This window comes from Echinops telfairi, unplaced genomic scaffold (genome assembly GCF_000313985.2).
Source record: "Echinops telfairi isolate 266 unplaced genomic scaffold, ASM31398v2 ScPeMD7_2;HRSCAF=8, whole genome shotgun sequence".
Lineage (NCBI taxonomy): Eukaryota > Metazoa > Chordata > Mammalia > Afrosoricida > Tenrecidae > Echinops > Echinops telfairi.
The window spans coordinates 12,729,244-12,740,828 of NW_022103898.1; the positions used below are offsets into that span (position 1 = coordinate 12,729,244).

At 47.6% G+C, this 11,585-nt stretch overlaps 1 protein-coding gene and 1 long non-coding RNA gene across 5 annotated transcripts in view; one reads left to right on the forward strand and one right to left on the reverse strand.

Moving 5' to 3' along the window:
• The first annotated feature begins 128 nt into the window (after positions 1-128).
• LOC123521990 lies at positions 129-9,681 on the forward strand. 2 transcript variants are annotated; one of them, XR_006680306.1, is made up of 5 exons: positions 129-168; positions 285-424; positions 4,361-4,500; positions 5,459-5,541; positions 8,707-9,681. It is a non-coding gene; the product is annotated as an uncharacterized LOC123521990 (long non-coding RNA). The 2 variants fall into 2 exon arrangements; XR_006680305.1 differs by lacking the exon at positions 129-168 and having other exon boundaries at positions 195-424.
• The window catches only part of POLDIP3 (DNA polymerase delta interacting protein 3), a 26,777-nt gene continuing 19,693 nt past the window's right edge, over positions 4,502-11,585 (reverse strand). For all 3 annotated transcript variants that reach the window (XM_045292719.1, XM_045292713.1, XM_045292721.1), the window contains exons 8-9: positions 7,908-7,974; positions 4,502-6,532 (exon numbers count right to left, since the gene is read on the reverse strand). In XM_045292719.1, coding sequence (XP_045148654.1) covers positions 6,355-6,532; positions 7,908-7,974 — 245 coding nt within the window. In that variant the 3' untranslated portion in view covers positions 4,502-6,354. The remainder of the gene's footprint in view (positions 6,533-7,907; positions 7,975-11,585) is intronic.

An 11,585-nucleotide genomic window follows, 5' to 3' on the forward strand; every position in this document is an offset into this window, starting at 1 on the left:
TACGAGCCACCATCTTGCCAACCGGAAGGCGCGGGGGGCGCTGGGAACTGTAGTTCTGGCCAGACGCGGACGCTCCTCCACGACGACGTCGTCACGTCGGAGCCCCGCCCCCTCGGCGCCGGCTTGACCTCAAGGGTCTGGGCGCTTCCTCCGGTTGCTCAAAATAAAGTCAGTGAGTGGGAGTCAGAGTCCTTGTGGACTTTGGCGGGAGTAGCTCATGGATGCAACTCGGTTTTCCATGCAGTCACCCCACCATTCATTCATCATTCACTTATTCCTCAAAGGTCAGTGGCCGCTGCAGAAACAGTGCCAAGAGTTAGGGATCCAGCGATGAAACAAAACCCAGCCTTCTCCCTGGAGTTTGTAATGAAGGAAGTGAGACCAGGAACGCACGAGCAAAATACAAGCGTATACCGTCGTGGTGGTAAGTGCTGAAAAGACAAGCGGAGGGAGGGGCCAGTGTGAGGGGGAGAGGTGAGAGTTGTATGGGGTGACATTTGAGCCAGTACTTGAAGGAGGTGAGCGTTCAAGGTGTAGGGTCTCCGGCCATCAGAGAAGCCCCGCAGATCCCGTTGGGCCTGGCAGACCCCGGGGAAAGACCTTGATTGTTACTGAGTGTGACAAGGTGGGGAGGGGCACAGTGGAATTTCCAACAGAGAATTTTGGCTTCTGTGTTGTGATTAGATGTCGCGAGAGCAAGGGCAGCGGCAAGGAGCGCCTCTAGGACACCACTGCATGAATCCCAAAGTGACGTCTTGGTCACCAGGTGAATGGTTGAAGTGGTGAGGTGGTCGGATTGTGGGTGTTTTGAAAAATCCCAATAGGATTTGATTGGATGTGCCGTGTGTGAGAGAGAGAGAAATCCCGGATTACTCCTAGGCTTTGATGTGCTAAGAATGAGATCTCAAGAACGACCAAGTTTACTGGCCAGCGGCCAGAGTGCCAGCTATTCCCTGAGCCCTTCAGACCCCTTTTATCCTGTGGGATAAACAGGACATAGGGGCAGATGATGTTATGCTATGTGGAGAAACGGGAACTTGTCTAACTTTTTTTATGCAGCAAATGCCAGGTGCTCCTTCAGCTTCAGTCCCGAGGCATGTGGCTTCATGCAACTTCCTCAAAATATAGGGGCAAAGGGGGTTACACACAAGATCAGCAATTACAAAATAAATGATAAAGGGCCAGCAGTCACAGAACTACAGTAGCTTCAAAGTGACCACACTTAACACTGATACAAAATAGCTACACTTAGGCTAACTTACACAAAATGGTTAATTGGGCGCATTAAAGTGGGCTGCTACATTGGTCTGAGCAGCCAGGATGGCTTTGCTAATTTCTGAGATGGGGGGACAGTGAGGCAGAAGGACCTTGGGGCAGGGACGGCAAGCAGAGCAAGAGCCCAGAGTGGGTCTGGTTCAGGTGCTACTGAAACATCCAAGGAGAGAGACATCCGGTGGGCAGATAGATGTATTTACAGGACACATCTAGCCTGGGGAAATACATTGGGCAGCTGGCAATGTACAGATGGTGGAACATGGGCTCTTTACTTCGGTGGTTGTATTTTTATTTTTTATTTTTTTAAACATTTTATTAGGGGCTCATCCAACTGTTATCGCAATCCATACACACATCAATTGTGTAAAGCGCATTTGTACATCATTCTCAAAACATTTTCTCTCCACTTAAACCCCCGACATTAGGTCCTCATTTACCCCTCCCTCCCCGCTCCCCCCTCCCTCATGAGCCCTTGATAGTTTATAAATTGGTATTTTGTCATATCTTGCCCTGTCCGACGTCTCCCTTCATCCACTTTTCGGTTGTCTGTCCCCCAGGAAGGAGGTCACATATAGTTCCTTGTAATCGGTTCTCTCTTTCCAACCCACTCTCCCTTTACCCTCCCTGTTTCGCCACTCACACCACTGGTCCTGTAGGGATCATCCGCCCTGGATTCCCTGTATTTTCAGTTCCTATCTGTACCAGTGTACCTCCTCTGGTCTAGCCAGACTTGCAAGGTCGAATCCGAGTCATGGTAGTGGGAGCGGGGAGGAAACATTTAGGAACTAGAGGAAAGTTGTATTTCTCATCGTTGTTACATCGTACCCTGACTGGCTCGTCTCCTCTCCGAGACCCCTCTGCAAGGGGATCTCCAGTGGCCTACTAATGGGCTTTGGATCTCCACTCCGCACTCCCCCCATCATTCACTATGGTAAGATTTTTTGTTCTGATGCCTTATACCTGATCCCTTCGACACCTCGTGGTCGCATAGACTGGTGTGCTTCTTCCATGTGGGCTTTGTTGCTTCTGAGCTTGATGGCCTCGGTGGTTGTATTTTTAAAGTCTTAAGATTTCTGTCTGGTTCTGCCTTAAATCTCCAAGTTCTTTGCTAAACTCCTCCCACCTCCATGTTTCAAGCATGTTCATTATTGTTTGTTAAAATGCTTATAATGGCTGCTGTAAAATTCTAACATCAATGTCTTCTCCAATTTGATGTCTGTTGATCTGAGTAACTTGTTTGGTCTGAGTAACTTGATTGAGACCTGGACAACAAATAGGTGAGTCTCAAACTTCTTTGAACCTTGTTTTATATAGTACGCCTCCTCTGACACGCTGCTGCTGGGGAGGGGGAGGCATCACTTTGTACTTCTAGGGGTAAGTCTGGGTTCCTTCCCCATTTGAGCGCTCTTGTCCCTCAGGGTGCAAGGGGCTTCTCGTTACTGCTGCCAGTGGGAGTGGGGTATTTTATCTACCCATTTTGCTCATTGACACCTTAGCTTTGGGAGGCTAGGGCACCTAATTTCTTCTCCCCATTGTGGTGTCCATTGAAAGCTCCACCTTCCAACTTGGCTTTCTCTCACACCACCCCATGTGAGGGCTTCAGGGCACCCCAATGTAGCACAATAAGGGTGTAAGTCTAGGCTCCCAACAGCCTTTGCTGGTGAGGGTAGGGGTCACAGGAGTTTCTGACTAGAGTCTTTCCTAGAAAGCAAGACTCCTCTTGGGTTGTCTGCACCTATTGGCATTTCTGGGTTGCCTACTCCTCCCCTTCACCATCTGGGCTATGAGGCGAGGAAAAAAGGAAACCCAAGGATGTCAATACCATTCATTCCTTGCCAGCCTGCCTTCTACTCTACCTGCCTTATATTGTCGCATTTTTAGCAGTACTTCATGAGGGACAAGGATAAGTACTTCAATACCATCTTTCTGGAAGAGCTGCTAATAAAACCAACCATGAACACATTACTTCTCCTGAAGCATAGTTGATTTCAGAATAACTTTCACCCGTGAGTGTGGTGAAGGGCCATTAGTCAATTGGGGGACAAGGTCAACTGGCTTAACTCACAAAGATCTTGTTCTTCAACCTACTTGGATAAGTGATACTGAGGTCTTAAACTAGTGTGAGCAGCACTTAAGGTGCAACTCACTATTGGTTTCTCCCCCATTGGAGGGAGCCATGATGAGAGAGTCGAAAGGTATGGAAATCAATTCAATGAATCATGTAACTATCAGTCTCCACAACCCGGAGACCAGAACTAGATGCTGCCCCACTGTAACGACCAACTGCTTTCAAAACGATCACATTAGAAGGTGCTGGATAGAGGAGGAAAGTATGGACCCAAACCCAAACTCGTGAGACCAGCCTTACTGATCACTAGAGACCGGTGAAACCAAGACTGCGCTGAGTCACCCTTCAGGGCTGGACGTGAACTCACCTTTGTGCTAGATTCTTAACCATTTACAATCAAAAGGACAGCATTTATCTCTAAACAAAGTTCAGATGGTTGGTATGAGTGGAAACAAAACACAGGATGTCTTCAAGTGATGGTACATTAGTCAGCTGCTCTTGTTCCCTCTGAACAGACTGCGCTTTGGGAGCTGCCCACTTGAACCCCCAGGAAGCACTGTCGGCCCCTCACTGATGTGCTGGACAGCAATGCTCGCTGTGATAGGCTGTCAACTTGTGGGGATACGGGCAGATCCAACGCCTCCATCAGGACAGCCTAATGCCATCTCCTTCGAAGTGTGGCCCATTTATAAAAGACGCTGTGAAGAACTGATCCCTTCCTCTGCTGCTTCCGACTTGCTCGGATCCTGTGTCTGGTTTCCAGGGCCAGAGGCCTGTGTGCCCTGCCATGTTCCCGCCAAACCTGGACTCACAGGACTCTGTAGCGACCCGCCTATGATCTTCCAGCGTCTGTTTCATCTGCTGGCAACTGTGCGTCTGGAGGGTTTCTGACTACACAGACCTGAGTTGAGCTGGGCTGGATGACTTCCTTGATAGAGTTCTTTCTTACACATCTGTGAACGTCGCTGGTTCTGTTTCTCTATAAAACCCACCCTACTACATACACTGCCCCTTCAGTTTGCAGAGGCTGTTTCTGCGAGTCCCGTAACTGGCCCAGGTCACAGCTGGTGGAGTAAAGCAGAGCAGACAGTGCTGTATTCGGATACAAAGTTCCATGGACCGTGTAGCTGGATTTTTAAAGAAATGACAGCTCAGAGGTAGGAATAACAATCATTTATTCAGAAATGCTTAAGTAATACAGTCTTTCCCCTCACTCATTGCCTCTTCTCCTTCTGAACAAAAAGAGGTGGGTAATGTACTAAGTCTAGGAGGTGGAGAGGGAGACATGACAGACCACCACCTCCCTTCTCTGTTCCCCAACATGACGTCCTGTAGAGCAAGGGAAGCCAACAGTTTCCACCTACCCCATCCCAATCTCCAAAGAACTATTTAGAACCTGGGCTCCAGGTGGCTGCAGTCGGCTTAATGAAACCTGGATAAATAGAGCACACCTGGCGTGGAAACAGGAGGGGAGGGTGAAGCCATGCCAGCAGTGACTTTACCACCCCCTGCTGAGCAGGGTCCAAAGAGCAGTCAAAGTCCAGCACCAGAAAAACTAGATCCTACCACTTCTGGGTATTTCCTTAGCAAAGGGTGGGAGGAATGACTTACAATGGCAAGGCGAACAAAGTTTGTGCCACTTAAAGGGGGAAAGCAGAATTGTGGAAAGATGCTGAAAATGGGCACCTTCCTGGGACATCCCGGTCTGGCCAATTTCAGAGCTGGGCCTCTGAAGCTGGAGGTGGGCTCAAAACCTGGTGCCCCTGTGCTTGGCAGCCTGAACTGTGTTAACAGGAATTTCTAGGTTTTCATTCACTGTACCAACCCCAAACAGGTCCTGAGCTCTCAGGGCTTCAGAGCCTCGAGTTTCTAGCCCTGTGACATTCTTGTCACTTGTCGCTGATTTTGTGAAGCTCCCAGGACCTTGGCTCCCCATCTTGCTTCAGCTCTGAAAGCCTGGGCTCCCATCCCAGCAAATCGGCAGGAAACTGGTCTTCAGGGAGCCCCAGCTAAACTGGGACCATACTGGAGAAATGTCCATGGGCTTATACGGAATGGCTGCTCTGCTCTCTTAACCAATTGCCAGGTCAGGAGTCTCCCTGTGGTCTCTTACAGATGGGGATTCCTTGGTGGCAGCTGGAGAAGTTCCTCTCGGCATCCCTATTATCTTAGAGACAGAGGAGTCCGGGAAGCAAGAGGTAAGGGCAAGCTATAACCAACATCTCCCATTCAAATAATGCCCCCTCCACAGTGCCACAGAACGGGAGCACCTACAAAGTCCCACAAGGCGAGAGTTGAACCTGCTGGTATTTGTACCAAACCCAGGGTCTGACACGTGCCCTGCTAGATGAGGATTAGGGCAGCTAACATGCCAGCCTCTCCCTGCAGTTGACACCCACAAGGCAGACAGAGCCTGGGAAGGGCATCTGGTAAAACGCAAAAAGAGTGATGTGAAATCTGAAATTTTGCTTTGGGTTGATAAGAGAGCAGGGATCCTTCAAGCCTTTTGAGACCTGTCCTTGCCACTTGGCCTTGACTCTCCAAAGCATAGGTCTACAGCCAATGGTGGTGGGGGACAAGGGAGCGGTACCCGAGTCCCACTCAGGTTCATTCTCAGCTGACCTCACCTCCTAGAGAACACTGTTTCCTTCATGCCCTGGCCCTAAGGACCACGGCAGGACCACCTGGAAAAGTCTTGACTGTACTTCCAGAGACGAATTCCACTTGGGGCTGAGATGAGTGGGAGGAGGGGCACTGAGAAACACAGGCCTATTGTGATGACGAGGTGGAGAGTAGAAAAAACATACTACAGGAAATGTTAAGGAACAGAAAAACACAGGGTAGAACACGACAGGAAGGTGGTTCCTGTCCAATGAGGAAGGTCTCTACCCAGCGACCCTTCCCACTCTGACAGGGCCTCCAGTCCAACGGCCCATTGGTCACAAACTTGGCTTTGGGAAACAGAGCCACCCTTCTCTGTTCCCAGATGTTCTGCCACCTCCCCTCCCGACTCAGAGCTTAATTTTGAATTCTGTGGGCTGCGTGGTCACAGAGGCGCCCGAGGACTTGAAGAGTGCCTTCAGGATGGTGTCGGGGTCCACTTCTGCAGGAGGGCTGCACGAGGTGGCCGAGTTCAGCCTGCGAGGCAGCTCACTCTCCTTTTTCACTGAGGGGCTGTCACTCAACCGCCTGTGAAGAGTAGAAAAGAAACAAATTCTTGGCCAGGTCTCCAAAGATGAGGAAGGGACCCACCATTTAGAGTATGTGTTCTGAGCTAGGCACTGAGTGTCACACTTCCTGTCCTCCTCCATCTGCACTGTGTGCGGCCCGCTTGTTCTGGGGCCCTAAGTTTAGGACACACTCACTGTCTGCTCTCCAGGTGGTCCTGAATCACATGAGCTCAGGGCACATTCTGAGCTGCCAGAAGTAAAGCAATCAAATCAACTCTTTTGTGCCCAATGTTTCTCAAACTTATTAGCTCACACAACTTCGTTTTAAGAATACAACTTATCCCTAGAAAACCGTTTAAGAAACATGTCCAAATCACAGAGTTCATTTCTTAGCTTTCCAGTTTTTTCAAGATTTCAAAGCTGTTTTCAGGCTTGCATTGTACCCCTACAATGGCCCCAATTGAAGTAGCTGCCACCCTTTATTCTCCTGCGGGCTGCTCACCTATTTCCTTCTAAGCTAATCACAACTTGCAGCCAGATGGAGTAGCTGACTAGTGTAAGAACTCAGTGGAGGCAAGGACGTTGTTTGGCTCCCACTGATATGCCCACACCGAGCACAATGCTGAGCACAAGTGGCTCACAACGAACCCCAGCTGAATGTGTGTGTGTAACTTCAAACACCGTCTTTATAGTTTAAGAAAGTTTCCAAGGCTAAAGTCAATATTCAATAACTCTGAGAGTCTTTCAGTCTTCAGATGGGCTAGTCCGTGTGGATACCAGAGGCACACCGCCATGTCTCCCTCCCCACACGCCAAAGCAAGACATGGGGAGAAGGCACACTGGCCGAGAGAGGACTCCTAGTGACACTCCAGGTTCTGCCAGACACTGGTCAAGTGACCATGGCAGGTCCAGTTTTCTCCTTCATGTTCTGTCTCCCCATCTAGAAAATGATGTCTTGCCATTTACGCATTATGAACTGCCACTAGACAGTTTGTGCCATCTTAGGCTCCAACCTAGGCCACGTATGTGCATTCCCAGATGTGTGCCAAAACAAGTGGCATTACCTGCACTGGTTTCCATTTGGACAATCCCTGCAATTGTGCAAAGGCAGAAGGACCAGCCTATCCACTTTCCATCCTTCAGATGTTGCTAACCTTATACGATAAAGGCCTCATGACAGGCTCTGTGGGGACAATTCCCTAGGGAAATGCCTAGACTAGCCACTTTTCAAATTTGAATGACTGCCTGCCTGCCATTAGAACGGAGGGACTGGAATGAAAGATGGTGAGCAGGAGAGCTGGGGTGCAGGGTCAGAAGTGATGACCATGCAGCAGCAGCAGATGTGGCGGGAAAAACTCCACCCCACCCCTGGTGCCCCAGCCTTTGGAACTTACAGCAAGATGGGCTGGTCTGAGGTGATAACATTCCCGTTCATGTGGAGGTTGCACTTCATTGGTTGTCCTAAAAAACCAAAAAAGAGAAGTCTTTGTTAGGAGACCTTGACTCCTTACACACAGACTTCAGGTTGTGAGCTCTATCACAAAGGGACAAAATACCCACTGCGGCAGTCCTGACTTCACGGCTGGGGATAGGGCAGCTGGCTTTTTGCCAACCCAGTAGGATCATGCCTGAGACCGAAACCCTATTAGCTGAAGAATAAAGTCTACTTCAGATCCTGTCCTAAGGGAAATTTCTAAGCCTTAAAAGGATCACACTGTAAAGAACTACCTGTAGCAAAACATATACTTCAAGGGGATTCAATAAAATGATATAAAAACCAATGCTTAGGATCTGAACAGTAATTACTAGACATACAAAGGACGGGAAAATGTGCTCCCTAACTAGGAGAATGAGTAAAAAGCAGACTTAGAAAAGGGAACTAGGATGGAATTCAGAATGTCATTAAAACAGCTACTAAACCATTAACCAAACCAACCCATTGCTGTTGAGTTGATTCATGTTCACATGATCCTAAAACGCAAATCCTTAAAAAAGCAGACTGCACTCCTTTCTCCCCTGGGGCAGCTTTGGGTTCTCACTGCAGACATTCCCACGAGTAGTAAAATGCTTAACCACGTCACCAGTGGTTCTGCACTCTGCACTAGATCAAGGTTCATTACACCATTAACAACAAAACACAAAACCAAGCAAAATCCTACTGCCGTCAAATCGATTCTGACTTATAACCCTTAGTTTAACAGAATGAAGCTCTGCCTCATCCAGTGTCGTCCTTACAAGCACCGCCATGTTGGAGCTCAGTACTTCAGCCACTGTGTTAATCATCTCATCGAGGGACTTCCTCCTTTTCCTGACACGCTACCAAGTGTGATACTTTCTCCAAGAGCTGGCCCCTCTTTGATAATGTGGCCAAAGTGCATGAAACAAAGCCTCGCCATCCTCACTCTGGAGAAGCCTTTGGCTGTAGTTTTATGATAGATTTGCTTGTTTCTTGAAGTCCATAGCATATCAACCCCATTCTGCGGTATATAGCTACGAGATGAAAAGCAATGACAAGGAAAGGTACATGCACCCCAATGATTACAGAAGCACTGTTCACAATAGTCAAAATGCCGACCAACCTAGATATCCATCAACAAACATAAATACACAAAATGGGGTACATGCACAAAAATATTAGCCACGGAGAGAATTGAAGTGATACATGCAACACGAACGAACCTTCAAAACATGATGCGGAGTTAAAACACGCCACTCACAAAGGGGCACCTCTGAGGGTAAGTCAAAAAGTATTGCTAGTCGGGTTCCAGTTCACACACATCTATCCACACAGAAAGACGAGACAAAAGATCAACAGAGACCATGCAGCCAGAAGGCAGTGGAACCTCTGAGGCGCCTAAAGAAAAACTACCAACACAGAATGTGATTTGCAGCAAAAATATCTTTCAAAACTCCAAAGTGAAATAAAGCTTTCTTCAGACAAACCAATCTGAAGAGTTCGCTGCCAGCAGACCTGTACTACATCTCTTTGGGCAGAAAATACTGATAGAAATTTGCAACTATACAAACAAAAGAAGAATGCTAGAAATGATGGCTATGCAGGAATGTGTATTTTTGCTTAATATTTTAATTTTCCTAAAAGATGAAAATTTCCACTGAGGCTAGGACAGCACAATTACTGTAATTACTGCCAATAAACCTTCAAAACTATATGTGCTTCTGTGACATTTATTCCCAACAAGAATAAAATACACAACTAAAAACTTCATGGGATATGGTTCCTTGGTTTGGAGGTTTGGGGTCACGGTTTCACAAGACACCCTAGTTAACTGGCCTAACAACATATTTAATATTTCTACCTCCTAGTTCTACCTCTAAGCATGCAGAGTTCTAAAGGCGCCCAAGTGGCCATCGAGGTACAATTACTAGTCCCTATTTGCCTAAGATAGCAGAGTAAGGAAAAGTGTCAAGAATAGGAGAAAGAAGTAAGATGTGTGGCTAACTGTTTCCATGAATTTGTGCCTCCTTGAGCAGACCACCAGGGCTAGATGGTGCTGTTATCATGACTAAACATTTAAACCAAGGATTCTATAAAACACTGATCAAATGGTGTGTGTGTGTGTGTGTGTGTTACATAAACAGAAATTCAAATTCTCATACACTCCAGACTTCCTGGAGCCATAGGGACTACATCGGAACTCCTGTATTGTCACCCTGAGATAATCTTTAAACATTAAACCAAAAATATCCTGGAAGTATTTTTAAAAAACAATAATTTATCTAGTTAATAAAAGCCTTGCGCATCAGGCAGGCTCTTTTAAGACCTACAGCGGAACGGAGGAATAAGAGCAACTGGAGAGATTAGAGGGGGATGTTGGGGCAGGTGAGTTCATGTGAATGTAGGAGGAACCACTCAGAAAAGGACAGAGAGAATGACTGCACACCTCAAGGAATGTAATGAATGTCACTGAACTGAACCATGTAGAAATGATTAAACTGGTGTCATTTGGGGGTGTATATTCTCATCAATAAAAACAATTTCTAGTATAGCAGACAGAAGGATTCCACAAACCCTCTCTCTAGGCAAACTGACATCAGTGTTGAAAATTATTTCGAAAAACAAAAAATTGAAGTCTTTAGAAATTGTTCTATAGGAATACATCAAGTGAAGAAACATTCATTTGTTCCAGAAAACCTACTGCTGAGTAAGAACAGGGAGTCGAAGGCATGTGAGCCACCACCTGCTGCTCCCACTAGCTCCCAGGTGAGCATGATACAGCTCTGTACAACTTCCTCCCGATCTGGCTCCCAGACAGGGTTGTGGAATTTCCCTGGAGGAGGCAAAGCTCTGGCTGGCAAAGGCACAGAGGTTGAGAGGTCTAGGGCTCCTTCCCAGATCAGCTCCTATTTACTTCACAGAGTGGGAAAGCCAAGAATACTGGGGCCCTCAATGCCATCACCCTAACTTCCTCATAGGACGAAGCTCAACACTGGAAAAGGCAAGCCCAGAAAGCAAAGGTTCTGTACCAGAGCCCCACTCCCAGAGCAGTGTCATCCCTCAGGGAATTGGGCCACTGTCCCCCTCCCCAGCTCTGGAGCTCTGGCTCAGAGATTTAGATTCAAGTGAAGAGAGAGGCTGTAAGAAGAGAATTTACAAAGCTATTCCTAAAAGAAAGGGCTTTATTTGAAACAGAATATGGGAAATTCAAACCTCAAAGTGTTCTCTAAGATAATGGCAATTAAGCAGTACACAATTAAGAGGAAGCTAGTAACTATATGAGCAACAAGTTAAATCCTTTGTCAGCTAGTTTATCAGAGACCCAAAGAAAGGTACTGCTAGGAAGCACCCTTACCCAGTCAAACCAAGCCCCCCAAATTAACCTCAAAAACTGCATCGGCAGTTGCCCTCCAGTCGCCCAGTCTTCCGAGACCCTGTCTGCCAACACCATGCGAATGGCCTCCCAAAATCACGACCCAGCCTCAGCCAGTGTCGTAGCCGCCCAAAAAGGCGCCGAGCCCAGCGGGGGAGCAGCCCAGGGGTTCCGTGGGCAAGAGGCTGCAACAGGAGCTGATGATCCTCATGATGTCTGGCGACAAAGGAATCTCTGCCTTCC